This window comes from Chaetomium fimeti (genome assembly GCF_033439085.1).
Source record: "Chaetomium fimeti strain CBS 168.71 chromosome Unknown B0H64scaffold_3, whole genome shotgun sequence".
Lineage (NCBI taxonomy): Eukaryota > Fungi > Ascomycota > Sordariomycetes > Sordariales > Chaetomiaceae > Chaetomium > Chaetomium fimeti.
The window spans coordinates 791,264-807,586 of record NW_026944331.1 but is presented as its reverse complement, the minus strand read 5'-3'; the positions used below and the strand labels follow the sequence as shown (position 1 = coordinate 807,586).

At 57.0% G+C, this 16,323-nt stretch overlaps 5 protein-coding genes across 5 annotated transcripts; 3 read left to right on the top strand and 2 right to left on the bottom strand.

The window, feature by feature from the left end:
• Window positions 1-67: 67 nt before the first annotated feature.
• On the bottom strand, window positions 68-1,069 carry B0H64DRAFT_440320 (anticodon-binding protein; the record flags this gene model as incomplete). The annotated part of the gene is made up of 3 exons (XM_062806477.1): window positions 68-708; window positions 766-1,009; window positions 1,064-1,069. 3 exons carry the CDS (start codon window positions 1,067-1,069, stop codon window positions 68-70), a joined length of 891 nt encoding a protein of 296 aa, XP_062660335.1.
• A 525-nt stretch (window positions 1,070-1,594) lies between these two features.
• Window positions 1,595-4,061, top strand: B0H64DRAFT_110123 (RNA helicase-domain-containing protein). Its single transcript, XM_062797784.1, has 3 exons — window positions 1,595-2,074; window positions 2,128-3,831; window positions 3,902-4,061. The coding sequence occupies exons 1-3, from the start codon at window positions 1,770-1,772 to the stop codon at window positions 4,008-4,010; spliced, it is 2,118 nt and encodes a 705-aa protein (XP_062660334.1). The 5' UTR covers window positions 1,595-1,769; the 3' UTR covers window positions 4,011-4,061.
• Window positions 4,062-6,150: 2,089 nt separating this feature from the next.
• Window positions 6,151-7,928, top strand: B0H64DRAFT_473013 (AhpC/TSA antioxidant enzyme-domain-containing protein). Its single transcript, XM_062807969.1, has 2 exons — window positions 6,151-6,926; window positions 7,025-7,928. Exons 1-2 carry the CDS (start codon window positions 6,498-6,500, stop codon window positions 7,781-7,783), a joined length of 1,188 nt encoding a protein of 395 aa, XP_062660333.1. The 5' UTR covers window positions 6,151-6,497; the 3' UTR covers window positions 7,784-7,928.
• A 2,465-nt stretch (window positions 7,929-10,393) lies between these two features.
• Window positions 10,394-12,086, top strand: B0H64DRAFT_110071 (uncharacterized protein). The gene is made up of 2 exons (XM_062797783.1): window positions 10,394-10,950; window positions 11,053-12,086. The coding sequence occupies exons 1-2, from the start codon at window positions 10,500-10,502 to the stop codon at window positions 11,736-11,738; spliced, it is 1,137 nt and encodes a 378-aa protein (XP_062660332.1). The 5' UTR covers window positions 10,394-10,499; the 3' UTR covers window positions 11,739-12,086.
• A 1,011-nt stretch (window positions 12,087-13,097) lies between these two features.
• On the bottom strand, window positions 13,098-14,922 carry B0H64DRAFT_320403 (aminotransferase; the record flags this gene model as incomplete). Its single annotated transcript, XM_062800466.1, has 3 exons — window positions 13,098-13,268; window positions 13,333-14,360; window positions 14,847-14,922. The coding sequence occupies 3 exons, from the start codon at window positions 14,920-14,922 to the stop codon at window positions 13,098-13,100; spliced, it is 1,275 nt and encodes a 424-aa protein (XP_062660331.1).
• Between the last annotated feature and the right edge of the window lie 1,401 nt (window positions 14,923-16,323).

The window sequence follows — 16,323 nt, the reverse complement described above, 5'->3', positions numbered from 1 at the left end:
TTGACCCCATTGATGATAATGCTGTGACATATGCTGATAGATGCCCTATGAAGCAACAAATCCTGCCTCAGAAATAGTTCTTCTTTCTGCTCGTGCGGGTGTATTGGCTAAGGTGCCACTCCACGTCCGCATCCTTATTCTCTAGGGTGCCCATCGTGATGGAGAACGGCCTCATGGTGAACCGCGGTCCAACCTCGCTCAACTCGACAGAGTCGTAGCTCGTCCTCACGTATACATGATGGCGCACTTCGATACAGTCGTCCTGGTTCATAAATGTGATGACCCTGTTGCCGGCCGTCTTGCTGGCGGTGGCGTCCCGCGGAGGGAAGAGGTGCTTAAGGACCTTGACTATCCGGCGGCCGAGCGGGGACTGAAAGTTTTCGAAAATCAAGTGGGGATAGCTCTCGCTGACTGTCCCTTTTATTGACCGGGGGATATCCGCTCGCAACACCACGTTGTGCAGTGACGCCATCAAGGTCGGCCCGTGGGGGAAATGGCTGATGGTGATTGCCGTTGGTGTACCGCGGTGCTCGTGGAGGAGAATAACATCGCTGAGGCGTTCGCTTTGGGCGGACCGCACGAGTTCTGGGAGGACGAGGTTTCCGCGATTCAGCCGGATACCGGTCGGGAAGAGCAGCCGTATTTCTTTGGAGAAAGACATCAACCTGGAGCTTGGGTCCCGTGAAGTTGTCACCAGCACCCTCGGGTCTGGATCAGTCAGCAGCTGCCCGACAGCATGCTTCTTGTCCACCATCAAACACATACCTACGACACCCGACAGCTCAGAGTATTCGTCGTCGATGTCGAGCGATTCGTCGCCGGCAACGTCCCGAGACGCATCGTAGTCATAGTCCTGCCGTAGCTGCTTGTCGTTCGCAATCTCTGGGTCTAAAGGTTTTCCCGACGCAAGAGCCGCTCTCAATTGCGCCCGCTTTTCAGCAACTTCGGCGTCGCGCAAGAGGAGCGCTCGCCGGTAGAGGTAGTCTCTCCTCTGGCGTGCTTGTTTGCGCTAAAGATAGGGTCAGCATAGAGTTCTCTAGTAAATCAGAATAAGAAGACGCACAATCATTTCTGTCTTCGGTGCGCCCCAAAAAGCGAGAGGAAGTCGAGAGGATCACTTCCAAGATGGCATGTAAAATTTCCCTGCGAGGCTGAACAACAGGGGAGAGTTTAGCGCGACGTTCGGCTGTGGGGCCGCTGCAGTGGAGGGGTCTCCGCTGAAAAAAAGTCGAGAGCACAGACCCTACGGTTCCAGGTTCCTTGTTCTTGCCGACATGCGATTTCTCCGCCCCGCCACTTGCAGCATCTCCTCGTTGCAGCGTGCCACTGCCGCCAAAAAATCACAACCCACCGCATGCGGCAAGGAAGCGGAAGATTGAGGACGAAACAACACAAACATACAAACACATTCGGAGCAGGAAACCAACATATTCGCCGAATTGCGAGTTTGCGTCCGCTTGCACTTCTACTAGCGATAATGTGACAGCTTCCACGCCCGCTTTCTCAATCCTAATTCGAATACCGAGCCGGCACTGCCCGCCCTATATAACATCTGAATTTGTCCTCGACAGTGGTGACTCGTAGGTCGCGTCCGCTTCAGCCACCCCTCCCTTGCACGCCGATCGTGTATTGCCACCATATGCACTCGGTCGATGCAGCGCACCTTGATGCCCCGCGATTCGACGTCTTCACACATATCACTTTTGGTTGAGCTACTGACAATCCCTCCTCATTTATAGCCGCCACTGTCCCTCCCTTGCTCCTCCGACATGGAGGGCGCTTTCACCCACCTCGGAAACCACCTCGTTTCCGATTCCGCGGCCGCCATCAAGGCCGGCTCCGACGATCTATCAAACATCGACCCAGACGAGGGCCTGCTCTACGGTGTTTATGGAGGACGTGGCGCCCGCACCGGCCTGGGCAACGCCAGGCGCCGCCAGGATGACGACGACAACGAGACCGAGGTCTTCGACGACGACGACGAGAGCTTGGCCAGTGTCCCCGTCGATGGCATGAAAGGCATCAAATTGAACGCCCCGGAGGAAGAGAAGGAGCTTCCCGCCCACGCTTGCGCGTGAGTAATGTCCGCTTGGTTCGATGGAAAAATTGGCTGACAGATCCTACTAGGTACTGCGGCATCCACTCCCCCGCCAGCGTCGTGAAATGCCTTGCCTGCAACAAATGGTTCTGCAGCGCCCGCGGCAACTCGAGCTCTTCCCACATCGTCAACCACTTGGTACGGGCCCGCCATAAGGAAGTCCAGCTTCACCCACAGTCCTCCCTGGGTGATACGATCCTCGAGTGCTACAACTGCGGTACCAAGAATGTTTTTATGCTTGGCTTCATTCCGGCGAAATCCGATACTGTCGTGGTTCTCCTCTGCCGTCAGCCCTGTGCCGCAAGCACCTCGACCAAGGACATGAGCTGGGACATTTCGAGATGGCAGCCACTCATAGAAGACCGTTCCTTCTTGAACTGGCTCGTTCAGCCGCCCACCGATACCGAGCAGCTCCGGGCGAGACATCTTACCCCGCCGATGATCGCGAAACTCGAGGAAATGTGGAAAGAAACCCCAGGTGCCACCGTGGCTGATTTGGAGAAGAGCGCCGGCGTTGACGACGACCCGCATCCCGTGCTCCTGAAATACGACGATCCCTACCACTACCAAAACATCTTCGGCCCGCTTGTCAAGATGGAGTCGGACTATGACAAGAAGCTCAAAGAGGCGCAGTCCGAGGACAACCTGCAGGTTCGCTGGGACGTCGGGCTCAACAACAAGAATGTGGCTAGCTTCATCCTGCCCAAGATCGAGTCGGGTGACGTCAAGCTGGCTGTGGGTGACGAGATGAGGCTCAAGTACAAGGGCGATCTCCGTAACCCGTGGGAAGGCGTGGGCTACGTGATCAAGATCCCCAACAACCAATCGGACGAGGTCACGCTCGAGTTGCGGAAATCGGGCAACGACAAGTTGGTCCCTACCGATGTCGCCACAAACTTTTCGGCCGATTACGTCTGGAAGGCCACGTCGTACGACCGGATGCAGTTCGCCATGAAGACGTTCGCCGTGGATGAGATGAGTCTCTCGGGCTACATCTTCCACAAGCTGCTCGGGCACGAGGTCGCAGTGGCTCCGATGAAGACGCAGATGCCTAAGAAGTTCCACGTCGCGGGTTTGCCGGAGCTGAACCATAGCCAGATCACGGCCATCAAGACGGTGCTTTCCAACCCGCTTAGTTTGATCCAGGGTCCCCCGGGCACTGGAAAGACCGTCACGTCGGCGACCATCATCTACCATCTAGCCAAGATCAACAATAGCCAGGTCTTGGTATGTGCGCCATCCAACGTCGCTGTTGATCAACTGTGCGAGCGAATCCACCGCACCGGCTTGAAGGTGGTCCGTCTGACGGCCAAGTCTCGCGAAGACGTCGAGTCGTCTGTCAGCTTTTTGGCCCTTCACGAACAGGTCCGCATGAACGATTCCAATACGGAGCTCACCAAGCTTGCGCGTCTGAAGGCCGACCAAGGCGAATTGTCGTCCCAGGATGAAAAGAAGTTCAAGCAGCTGACTCGTGCTGCCGAGCGTGAGATTCTCAATAACGCGGATGTCGTGTGCTGCACCTGTGTGGGCGCTGGCGATCCGAGGCTTTCCAAGATGAAGTTCCGGAACGTCCTGATCGACGAGTCGACGCAATCTGCCGAGCCAGAATGCATGATCCCGCTCGTCCTGGGATGCAAGCAGGTGGTGCTGGTTGGCGATCACAAGCAGCTGGGCCCCGTCATCATGAACAAGAAAGCGGCCAAGGCCGGTCTGAATCAGTCTCTGTTCGAGAGGTTGGTCAAGCTGAACCTGACACCCATCCGGCTGAACGTGCAGTACCGAATGCACCCCTGCCTCTCGCAGTTCCCATCCAACATGTTCTACGATGGCTCGCTGCAGAACGGCGTCACGGTCAGCGAGCGGCTCAGGACGGATGTCGACTTCCCCTGGCCGGTTGCCGATATGCCCATGATGTTCTGGTCAAATCTTGGCAACGAGGAAATCTCGGCCTCTGGCACGTCTTACCTCAACCGCACCGAGGCTGCCAACGTCGAGAAGATCGTCACTCGTTTCCTAAAGGCCGGCGTGAAGGCGCTCGACATCGGTGTCATCACCCCGTACGAAGGCCAGCGCAGCTACATCGTCAGCACCATGCAGAACACCGGCACTTTCAAGAAGGAGACATACAAGGAAGTCGAGGTCGCGTCTGTGGACGCATTCCAGGGCCGGGAGAAGGACTTCATCGTGTTGTCCTGTGTCCGTTCCAACGACAATCAAGGCATTGGTTTCTTGTCGGATCCCCGCCGTCTCAACGTCGCGCTCACTCGCGCTAAGTACGGTCTAGTCATCATCGGAAACCCCAAGGTCCTCTCCAAACACGAGCTGTGGCACCATCTTCTCGTCCACTTCAAGGACCGCAAGTGCCTAGTGGAGGGTCCTCTTACCAATCTGCAGACGTCACTGCTGCAGTTCAGCCGACCCAAAACCGCCTTCCGCCCCCCGCGGTACCCTCAACAGGCCCAAAATCAAAACGCCCCGAGCGGCTATCCCAACGGCCGATACAATGGCATGAACGGGTCGACTAGGGATTACGAGACGGGCTCAATGCTCTCGTTTATTCCAGACGACGTGTCGTCTATCCACAGCTCTGCCCTCGGCGGGGCCGGACTGAGCTCGGCCTATCCGCACATGTTTTCGAACTTCCACCCCGAACAGTGGCCTGGTTTGCCGGGTGTGGTCGCAAGTGGCCGCCCCAGCGCGAAGGGCCGGGGTCGCGGCGCTGAGAGCATCGCGGGCGAAAGCGTCGCCAACAGCGAGTTCACCGACGCCAGCGCCAGCGTCATTGGTGCCAAGGGCGTCGGGCAAGGTGGGGCCAGTCTCGGTGCCGGCCTTAGCGAGGCGATTGGCGCGGCGAGGCCGACCTCTTACAGTCAGAGCGATCGTCTTAAGCAGTACGTGGAGAGCGGGGGCCGCATGGGAGCAGGCAACGGATACGGACGGCGGTTTGACGACGATGAGAAGAGCGTCAGCACCGCCTTTGCCAGTCAGATAGGATCCGGGTTTGACTGAGACCCCAGAGGGAATCGTTGGTGGTTTACTTTCATGCAAACCAAGGACAGACACAGGCATTGCACCGAATCCTAGGAGCAGCAGCCCACCTGCCTCCACCCTCCGGACCCCGTCGAGCACGCGACGTCGGGCTCATATGGGTCACAGAACTCGCAGTCGAGGGAGAGTTGGGTAGATGCTTTCCAAAAGCACACCCTTCTCGACCGGCCGGGAGCTCGCCCTTGGGCCGTTCGCCGCATATTATTGCCAAGCGTTGGCCGAGCCATGCTGCTTGACAAGACTCGTATGAAGAGCCCAATCAGCCTTGGCAGCTGTTGGCTGCAAGCCATGTTGCTGGGAACTCTTAGGCCGGTATGTATAGCGGGACAATTCAGAAGGAGTAGCTCATTGAGCTGTTTGGGGGCAGTCGACGGAGCAGCCACCGGCACTTGGTGGGAAAGCCCATTCTGTTCTGCGCCCGGGAAGTCGGAGGACAGACTTAGCAGAGAATGAATAGGAGGGAGGGGAAGAAGTCGCTCATTTTCGGCCGAGACAAACGTTCACTTCACAACAAACGGGAGCTCTGCTCAGCTCAGAGCTCCTGCATGATCCAACTGCCTTCAGCCACTCATTTCTGGGGCAGTTGTTGGCTTTACCAGATTGATTAACTAGCACACAAACAAACACAGACAGAGAAAAATCAGCATACATTCGTTCTTTCACCGAGAGTGCATTACGGTGACTAGCATAAATGTTTCACATGTCAGGGGTGACACATTGTTTCCACCATTCTCTTGCCAACAACAATATCCTGTGCTTTCAGCGGCTAACTCAACATCGAATAGCAATGCCAAGTCCCACCCACAAGACGCGCGGGATCCACGGGGCGCTTCCACTCACCACTCCGATCCGGACTGAGGGGTGAAACACAAGCAGTTTAACTCTTGGCGGGGCACCACTCGTAACCCGTAAGTTGTAACGCTAGGGGCGTCTTAAGCGCGAAGTTGCGTTCAGAGATCTTGAATTCCAAGACCCGCAGTTGGCCAGACTAAGCCTCTTTCTTGAAATAGACGGCCCCGTTCCGCCTTCTCCCGTTTCTTTTGTCCTGCCGTTCCTTTTCCCTTTTTCCAGTTAGCCAATGTTGCTGCCCAACTGCTTGCCACTCGTATCGGTTACTGAGCCAGCTGAATTCGTGCCCCGGGACCATTCGATCTCATCCACGTACTTGTACCAAATAAATACGTTGAGATTGCCACCCGACTGCAAGCGGTCTGCTCTCCACCACATCACCACTCCTCTAGAGAGATCTCTCGACATCGCCCTTGAGCTGACCCTTCATATTTTGGGTGTTTCTGTCATTTACGGCCCTTTTTAACAAATCGGATATTTATTTACTTTTATTAATATCAAGATGGCATCATCGGAAGCTACCCCAGAGACCGCCGCTGTCAAGAACGGAGCCGACCCGGCGGCCAAGCAGAGCATCGAGAGGAAGCCGGTCGCAGCGGGGCAGTCGGGATCCCCGCCCCCGGTTACGATACCGGCGTCGTCAGCAACCCCATTAGCACCCGCGCCAGCACCCGTTCCGGCACCCGCTCCGGAAACACCAGAAAAGCCCGAGGTTACAGCAGTAACAGCCGATGACGGCGTCAACCCCCTCGACTTTGAGGGCTCGGTCGAAACCAACCACGACCTCCCCACACTCGACACCATCCGCAAAATCGACAACTACACGGTGCTAGACCGCGATGGCAAATCCCACACCTTCCGGAGCTTGTACACCGGCCGCCACACCGCGCGACGAGTCCTAATCATCTTTATCCGGCACTTCTTCTGCGGTGTAAGCCCACTCCCACCCACTCCCACCTCCCTCAACCTCCCTCGATCAACCAAAAGAAAGAAAGCAAAAAAGACTTATACTAACCCCCCCTCCCAAAGAACTGCCAACAATACCTGCGCACCCTCTCCGAGTCCATCACCCCCCCATCCCTCCTCGCCCTGCCCCACTCCACCTTCATCTGCGTCGTCGGCTGCGGCGACCCGGCCCTGATCGACATGTACGCCGACGCCGCCGCCTGCCCCTTCCCCATCTACGCCGACCCCACCCGCCGCCTGTACGCCGAGCTGGGCATGGTGCGCACCCTGGCCCTGGGCCCCCGCCCGGCGTACATCAAGACTCATTTGGTGAAGTCCAGTGCGTTGAGTGTCGTGCAGGGTTTGAAGCAGATTGGGAAGGGCTTGGCGTTGAGGGGCGGGGATTCGAAGCAGGTTGGCGGGGAGTTCTTGTTTGAGCCGGTGGGGAGGGATGCGGTTGGGGGGGGGATGGTCGTGGCGACGACGCCGGTGGGGATTGAGCCGCCTAAGGCGTGGACGACGACGGCGGGTGATGCTGGTGGTGGTGGTGCGGAGGGGGAGGGGGAGGGGAAGAGTGGGCGGTCGGAGACGAGCTTGGATGGGAAGGGGGAGCCGGATTCCGAGGGTGAGGATAAGGTTGTCACGTGGTGCCATCGCATGCAGAATACGAGGGACCATGCCGAGGTGCCGGAGCTGATGGAGGTGTTGGGGCTGGATGGGGATGGGAGGCCGGTGGGGGATAAGGAGAGGTGGGAGCGGGCGGTCAGGGAGCGGAAGGGGACGGGGGTGAGTCTGGCGGGGCGGACGAGTAAGGAGGTGGGTGTGGATGGCACGGTGCTATAAGCTGCCTAGTAAGGCTATTGGGTGAGAAAGAGGATGGGCCCTCGAGAGTGAGACATGTCATGAGTTATGTTTGATTTAGGCTTGGTATGGTGTTTGGGGCGTGGGCATTGTGTTTGTTAGATGTGAATGATACCATCTTCCCTCTACAGTCCCGCAGTGAGAATATGTCTCTGCCCATTTTGGTGTTTCCCTAGGACCTAAGTCTTGCGTGGCACACACAAACCTTTACCTGCCGGTTTGCTGTGACGACCGGGAGGTTGCTCCGCGGCGGCCACAGTCGTACAGGTACGCGTTAATCTCAACAATCAGCTACGTGGGCCGTATCTAAATGTTCGAGAAGGGGTACAGCAACTCGGTCCTGCAAACCACAGACTGCAAGTTGGCCTGCGATATCTACGGCAGATCTGCGGTGATGGGCCCAGCCTCTTAATGTGTTGCTAGCAGCAGATAACCGAGTGTTGGTCGTGGTGAGGCGTGGACGGCATGTTGGTCTAGGTGATACTTGAACAAGTTTGCTCGTCAAAGCTTCGGATTGTTTTGCCAGTGCAACGGATACCACGTTGTCAAGCCGTTTTGGTGAGAGGTGGTACTGGCAGACGGTAATCGTTGTTCCCTGGTACCGTTAACTCCTTCTCTTCCTTGTCTCAGTTTCCCTCTCCAAACCTTCATCTTCACAAGTCATCTTGTAAAGTTCGATTCAACACCAAGACGATGTGAAAGTAGCCAACATGACACCCCTGTGCGCCATTCCAGGCACTCCCGACCTCTATGGCATGGGCATCCGCGTCTCGTTCTACCTCTTATGGTTTTTCGTTCTCATCGGAGAGCGGTGCCATGAACATCACGCCCAAGTCCCCCGGGCTGCCGAGCTGGTTCTTGCCTATGCCGTCTTTCTCGGCTTGGCCATGGCGGCCTCGAGCGGGTATCTTTTCGCTGCCGAGGTGTATATCGCCCTACTACTCATCTCGACGACGGTATATCTTCTCGTCCCCCGCCACACCACTGATCTAGTTGCGTGGATCCGTCCAGACCTTGGGATCGGTACCCAGCGTGGCAAATTCGGTTTTATGGGAGCTGCTCGCTGTCTCTTCGTTCTCGTGGTCATCAGTCTGCACATGTGGTTTTGGGGCGCCGGTGTCGACTCTGAATCCATCAACCGGAATCTCAGAGATCAGGGCGGGTGCTGCCCGTGCCAACCGCCACAGGAAGTTGGCTTTGCCTTTGGGAAGGTCGAGATGCGCAGCGGTGGTTTCCGGGCCATGAATGTTCTTTTGATGTTGGCGCTGCTCGCTGGGGGGGTGATCATTGGCGCAATGAAGGCAGGGTTGGTTAGGAAAAAGAAATCGAGACGCCAAAGGAGAGCTAAGTATGCTACCAGAGTCTTTTTTTATTGTTTGCTGGACTAACAGTGACAGTCGATCTCGGGTTCGCATCTTGAAAGAGGTTGAAACATTCGGCGGCCTATTAGTTGCGTGCATTCTCGTCGCCGCCATTGAACTAACCATTCAATGGAACGGAATCTCAGCTGCCGTCAACCAGGTAACGACGGCTGCTCAGTTAATACCCCTCGGGATCGTCGTATCGTTAATCGTGGTATTTCTATACGATCTGAAAAACAGTTCTGCTACAGATGGGAGTAGCAATGGCGGGAGCAATGGCGGCAGCAGGAGTTATACCAGCAGCAGTGGTGCTGGTAGCGGCAGCAATGGGCGGTAGCAGCAGTTCGGGCGTAACTTCTTGTGGCCCATCCTCGTCCTCTGGCGGCTGGAGTGACGCTGTAAGATACTCAAGGTGTGTATACCGGAGATGGTTGAGCAGTTGCCGAGAAGAAACACTGACTGAAGGCGTTAGGCCCTGGCCGACTCCTCCACGTCCATTTCCTCCACCTCCTGTGCCGACTTCCGCCCGTACTTCAAACCCCTACCCCCCTCCTCCTACGGTTGAAACCGTCACTTCCGATTCAAATCCAGCCTCTGCTGCCGCTCGGAACTCCAACTCCAGTTCCCACCCCCCAGGTTCTTTTCATGACCCTGCGCCCAAGTCTCCTCCTCAAACGCCGCCAGCACCACCTGCCGCAGCTTCGGTGGCGGAACCCGAGGCCACAGCCGGCAGGTCACCTCTAAAACCCAGAATTATTGAAGTATCGCCTCCAAAAAGGCAGCGGCCAAAGGGACCAAGATCCATGTGAAACCCTGGGTAGCATTCACCGAGGCCACCTTAGACCCGCGCTCACAGTCTGACTTTTGGAGGAAGGGTCAGACGTTCACGTTGGAAGCAATGTCGCCATTAACTCACTGTCTTCAAGAGCTCCGTCACCAAAATTACCAAGTCGCAAAACCCGCCGAACAAGGAAAGCTCTGTTCAACTGTCCTAAACCACGCGCACCGACCGCTTTACCCAATATCGGGAATTATTTCAAGATCTACTACCTGCCTAACTTTTGGGGGTTTATCGACTCAGAATGGTGTGATGATTTGGGTAGGGCAACTTGCCCTTGGACTTGATCGCGCCTTCCTCGAGGTAGGTGAATCAGGCAACCAACCCAGGCACATGAAAGTCCTTGACAAAACTCTAATAGTTAAGCCGAAGATCAATTCTCTCTACCGTTCCCGAATACTTCGTACCAGTTTCAGACGCCTCTCGATAACACAATATCACCACTTGGTATGGATTAGAGCGTAACCAATACTCGCATCTCTCGCAACATACCTTGACCATGCGTCCATCAATCGATAGGCCACTCCTTGAGGAGCCATGGGCTAAGAGACTGAGAATAACGAGATCCCGAAGTGTCAAAGCCCAGGAACGGCGGGCCTCTGATCACCTCCCCTCTCCGAAGCCAACGAACCCTAGCAGCACCGACAACGTCTCGTCGTCCTCGTCATCTGTTGACCACAAGGCACACCAAACGCAGAATACAGCCCAGTCTCTCCGAGAACGCCTCGCCCCACTGCCCAAGAAACCCACGCCTTTATCACCGGTTAAAAATGTGGCCGTTAAGAAGCCCCCTTCCAAGCCTTCCGTCGCCCCCTTTTTCCGGCGCATTGAAGCCGCCTTCCAAGACAAGCCAGCAACCTCCACCAAACTAAACCATACACCCACCGCAGCCCAAGCCTCAGCTCGCTCCCCATCGCCCAGTGCAGACGACCTAATCCAACAACTCAAAGGTTCTATCTCCCCCCAACCCCTTTTCCATCCCCTCCGTTTCCCCAGCAACCAACCCCCCCAAACTAACCCCTGACGCCCCACCCGGCGGCGGCAACGAGCAGAACACTACCTCCAAACCGCCACGACCCTGCACAAGAGCGCCACCTTACGCCTCGCCCAGACGCACGCGGACCTCACCCGCCAGCTGACACAATCACTCAGCACCAACGGCGCCGCCGACGCGGCCTTCCTGGACGAGACGGAGGCGCGCATCAAGAAGCTGGCCCAGCCGCTGGACACGTTCCGGATCCGCTCGCAGCAGCGCGGCGCCGACGGGGCGCTGCGCGCCGAGGAGGATAGCGTGGGTGACTTGGTGGCTCGTGCCGAGGACCAGGTGAGGGGGTTTGAGACGGAGGTGGCGGGGCTGTGGGCCGAGTGGGCGGCGGCGGAGGGGGAGGTGAAGGAGTTGCTGAAGGGGGTTGCGGGGTGTGTTTCTGGTTCTGGTCCTGGTTCTGGTTCTGGAGGTGGGGAGGGGGGAGGTGAAGAGGGTGTTGGTGGGGTGGATGGGGATGATGAAGGGGAGGTGATGGTGAAGCGGTTTAGGGAGGCGATTGAGCGGGAGATTGTGGAGGCTGAGGAGGAGGTGGTAGAGATCGGGGAGGAGGCGGTGGGGGTGATGAAGGATATTGAGAAAGTGAGTTGGGGAACTGGGTCGAGGGGTTGTTGGTTGCTAACAAGGGAGCAGGATTTCAGGAAGGCTACGTTGCCTGATTTACACACGTTCTTTCAGTCCATTGATGAGCCGTGAGGCTGCCCGGGCGTCGGGCTGGTAATTTGGTGGAATTTGGGGTTGCCTGTTTGTGCTGGCATTTGATTCAAGTTTTGCTTTTTACTATGTGTAGCTTATGGCTTGAGAAGTTGTTTGAACCAGTTCTCCCAAGCAATGTGGAAATCGATGGAGATCATGAATGAAGCTCTTGGAGGCCAATGACACGGCACAGCGCTGAGTTCTGAGACATGCTTGCCTTCTGTTTCTTCGTATAGTAGGTTTCAAATCTGTAACTATGTTTCTTGTGGACGGCACCAGAGGTCCAGACTCAGTCTAACTTCAGCCATGAAGGCGGGGTCCTGCATGGTGCTTCTTTGGGTTCACCCCTTCACCGAAGTGGCCCGTCTCTTTGTTGTTCCGCCCCGCACTCAACTCAACGAGGCTCGGGCACGCCTAATGCTAAGTCAGCCCGGCGCAAAGTGTCGCAACTTCATGAGCGATATCTCTACCAATAGGGCCGTGCTCGACTCTGGAGAACTAGACGGCTACTCTCACACTCGCTATGGATACGGTATGTTTTTCTTTGGCTTCCCAGCCCCTCAATGGGAGGTGGGTATACTGAACTTCTAACAGAGTTATAATGGGGAACCCGGTGAATATGAAGCCATGGTCCTCAGAATAATCGAAGCGGTGGATAGAGATAGAATTATCAGGTGGAAAGCCATACGTCCATTTGTCCCTGGAAGCATATACATTGCTGGAGTGGAAGTTCCAGTGGCAGAGCTAAAAAGGGAAGGGGGTTCGGCGATAATCTCGGCCGGGAAAAGCGCTATGGTGGTCTGCATGGAGGCCAGAGTCGAGGAACTTCCGGACTCGCCCGAAAAAGCCGGTGAATACGAGGCCATGTCCTTCAAGAGGATCGAAGCGGTGAACAGGGATAGGGTAATCATGTGGAAACCCCCATCTCCGTTTGTCTCTGGATCTATAGAAATCGATGGAGTGGACGTTCCGTGCCAGGAGCTGAGAAAGCAGGGGGGGTCGGCGATAGTCCCATCGGGGAAAAGCCTCGTGGTGGTCCGCATGGAGGTTAGGATTGAGGACCTAGACTCGGTCGTTCCCGCATTGTCAAGTGGACATGGTCGTGTATGGGAGTTAAGTTAGGAGGTGAGGGTGGTTTGAATGCGTTGGCGTTGACAATCGCGTCGTTCTCACTTTCGAGACGGATGCATTTGTATCTCATGTTGATGTATGTTTACCAACTCTAAGTCTGAATGCCGCTAATTCATGACATGCTCAACCGCCCACCCCAAACGCCTCTTCCCAAAGTCACTTTTGGCCGCGCGCTACGCGGCGCCGACGCTAAGCAATGCAAGACAAATAATACCCGCAAAAGGAAAGTTACTGCTGCTCCTCGACCACGACGCCCCAGGGATGTTGCTCGTTGCCGTACATGATGTCGGTCATCCAGCCCTTGATCTTGGCCGTGTACTGGCCGCTCTCGCCCTTGGCCATGGGGATGTGGATGTCGTGCTCGCGGTGGCGGATCTGCGAGACGGGGCAGATGAAGAACTAATGGTGTATGTCAGTCAACAAACAGCTCTCTAACAAAAAATAATAAAAGGGGGGCGCATACCGCTGTGCCGGCCGCAAAAGACTCAATCAACCTGCCCTCCTTATCCGCCTCGATCACCTCATCAATGGTGTACTTCCTCTCCACAACCTCCACCTCGCCCTTCAACCGCTCCCGCGCCAGCTCCACCACACTCCGGCGCGTCACACCGTCTAGGATCAGCTTGTCGTCCAACGGCGCCGTCACCATCTCCAGGGCCCCCTCACGCGTCCGCCACACGACGAAGAAGTTGCTTGCACCCGCCTCAGTGCAGTAGCCCTCAGGCCCATACAACCACAAGATCTGGCCGAACCCGCGCGAGCGGGCCTCGTTGGTGGCGAGCAGACTGGGCCCGTAGTTGGCACCGACCTTGGCATACCCGAACCCGCCGACCCAGGCGCGGATCATGTCCTCGGGGTTAGTGTGCAGGCGCATCCCGCCCACGGGGGCGTCCATGCGCGGCATGAAGGACGCCGTGATGAAGAGCAGGGCCTCCTTGGGCGCCTGCACGCCCAGCTGCGGCTGCGTGCCGATCACGGCCGGCCGCAGGTACAGGTAGGACCCGGGCCGGCTGCGCGGCAGCCACTTGGGCCCGTCCACCGCCATCAGCGTGAGGATGAGCTTCTCGAGCTCGGCCGGGGAGAAGCCCGGCAGGGAGATGCGTAGGGTTGACATGAGCATGCGCTTGGCGTTGAGGTCCGGCCGGAAGAGGCGGAGCCCACCGTCGTGGCCGCGGTAGGCCTTGAGCCCCTCGAAGCATTCCGTTGCGTAGTGCAGGACGGAGGCGGTGGGTAGGAGGGAGAGGGGGCCGTAGGGCTTGAGCTCGGGCGTGGCCCAGCCCGTGGCGGCGTTCCAGCTGACGGTGATCATGTGGTCGGTGCAGATGGTCTCGTTTCCGGCGCAGGCGGCGACCTCGTCCGGGACGGCGCGGGCGGTGGGGTCGGCCCGGGTGATGGTCAGCTTGGAGGCGTCCAGGCCCGGGAGGGTGCTGGTGCCGTTGCCGTTGATGTGGCCGGTGGCTCCGTTGGTGTGCCCGTTGGTCTTGCCGTTGGCTAGGGCCGGCTGCTCGGCCATCTTGTGCTCCATGGCGGTCGAGGTGAGGTCCTCTCCGGTGGGCTTTTGGGGGATCATGGTGAATATTCTGTGTTGTGTCTCTTGGACTCCTTAAAGATGGTGAGTGCCGGACAAAGGATGGTGAGTGAGGGCGCAAGATGGCAAAGGGGAAGGAAGGAAAGTTAAGGAGTTGAGGGATTCGGGGAGTCACGAGGGGGGCGAACCAAGACTTTTAAGTCTCGGTCCACAAGCTCAAGTGACTACAACCTGAACTAACTAGTACCGGGGTGCGGGTTGCGGGTTTCAAGGGCATCCGGCTTCAACTTTTGATGACCCGTGACCGATAGGCCAATTCTTTGCCCTTCCGACAAGTTATCCGCACGACCAGCCTCGTTGACAATAGGGCGTGCGGAGGCCGCAGGGGCTGTACATGTGCATATGTGGTATGTACATATGTACACTGGCAAGGAAGGTAAACAGTGCACAAATTCTGTTCCTGCAATACCGAGATTCCGGTTCGCTGTGCCGGAGGTTTCCGCTCTTGGGTGGGCGGTCTCCCATTTCTCCAGTCTGATTTGCTAGATAACCTTCTGTGTAGACCGTATGATGCAAGAATAGCAATAATGCTCCCTCACTAACCTCCCTACCTGTAGTTATCTGCAAGGGCTCTGACACTGTGTTTGCCGCATATACTATTCGTATGCAGACATCGGCCATTTACGGCATCCTCCCCGAGTTGATGATACCCCATCGGGGCTCCGAGAAACGGAGTCCCGAGTCAAGTCACCTACTATATTAAAAGTGGCGTTGGCTGTTCTTTTGACATGGCGAGAACGACTTCCTATTTTTGAGAACAACTTGACTCATGAGCGGTGGCACGGTGGGACTCGGGGCTCGTCTCGAAGGAATGCGGAAGGACCGAGTCGCGAGAGGTGGAGTCGTTTGAGGGAGGCCGAGTTCGCAGGCGAGTCCCTGCAGAGAGACTCGAGATGCAACATTGGACGCGTGACAGATTGTCCACTGGGTCAATTGATGAATTTATCATCTCGATGGTGCTTTGGATCCACAGAATCCCGACACAACGCGCTGGAAAGCGTTGCGCTTTCTTGTCGAAGGGGCAGGGTCAAACTTTCGAGAAGTGTTTATCAATTGGCCCGTGTGTAGCCGTTGATAGGCGTGGCAGCGGAGAGATACCGCCGCACGTGCAGAGTGCACACCACCCAATCGGGAGCTTATCGCAATCGCCTTTGTGCCACCCCACTCTGCCCCACCACGATTCGAAGAACTGCCCCGACCGCCCCAAACAACTCAAGCTCTGCCCCGCAGTTTCACAGCGCCGACTCGTCGTCGCGATCGGCACGCTAGTTGGCCGTTTCGTGGCCGTGTCTCACCCCGTCCGTGCCACCCGATCCAGGTCGGAAGCGGTGTCGCTGCGGGATTGGGGGTGAGTGGGAGCGTTTACCGAGAACCCGGGGCCTTTGCCCGGTCAGCTGGACAATCATTCAGTCATTAACAAGTCATTGCGCACTCGCCTCCTTGCCAGCTTTTCTCACCAGGTTTCCCCTCTTCACACCGCGTTCGGGGCGATGGTTTGAGCTGAGACCTTAAAATGGGGGTGTGCGTGCAAATCAGCCATCTCCGGCCACCGTTCCGGGTCGCCGGTGCCGTCGCCGGTCGAAGCTCCACGTGGAGCCCGGTTGTCCACCGGAACCGGCAAGGACGTCAAACATGTCCGACACCTGAGGCCTCTCGCCAACAGCACCAGCCCTACACCCGCCCTACACCCCTCAGCATCCTCACGAAATTTGACACGCGTCGGGGTCGGTTTCCCGGCACGGCCGCCAACAACTCACAACTCACCGTCGTGGCCTCAGACCCCCCTTAGCGCCTTGGTCGGCGGTGCTGAACCGGGCTACTCTCGAAATGTCACAAAAGAGGGCCATGGCCCGCCCCCGTTTCGCT

Coding starts and splice junctions, on each gene's coding strand:
- B0H64DRAFT_110123 (XM_062797784.1), top strand. CDS start 1,770: ATGGAGGGCGCTTTCACCCACCTCGGAAACCACCTCGTTTCCGATTCC. Junction 2,075..2,127: donor CTTCCCGCCCACGCTTGCGC/GTGAGTAATGTC, acceptor AGATCCTACTAG/GTACTGCGGCATCCACTCCC. Junction 3,832..3,901: donor AATCAGTCTCTGTTCGAGAG/GTTGGTCAAGCT, acceptor TGCCTCTCGCAG/TTCCCATCCAACATGTTCTA.
- B0H64DRAFT_473013 (XM_062807969.1), top strand. CDS start 6,498: ATGGCATCATCGGAAGCTACCCCAGAGACCGCCGCTGTCAAGAACGGA. Junction 6,927..7,024: donor TCCGGCACTTCTTCTGCGGT/GTAAGCCCACTC, acceptor CCCCTCCCAAAG/AACTGCCAACAATACCTGCG.
- B0H64DRAFT_110071 (XM_062797783.1), top strand. CDS start 10,500: ATGCGTCCATCAATCGATAGGCCACTCCTTGAGGAGCCATGGGCTAAG. Junction 10,951..11,052: donor CCTAATCCAACAACTCAAAG/GTTCTATCTCCC, acceptor GGCAACGAGCAG/AACACTACCTCCAAACCGCC.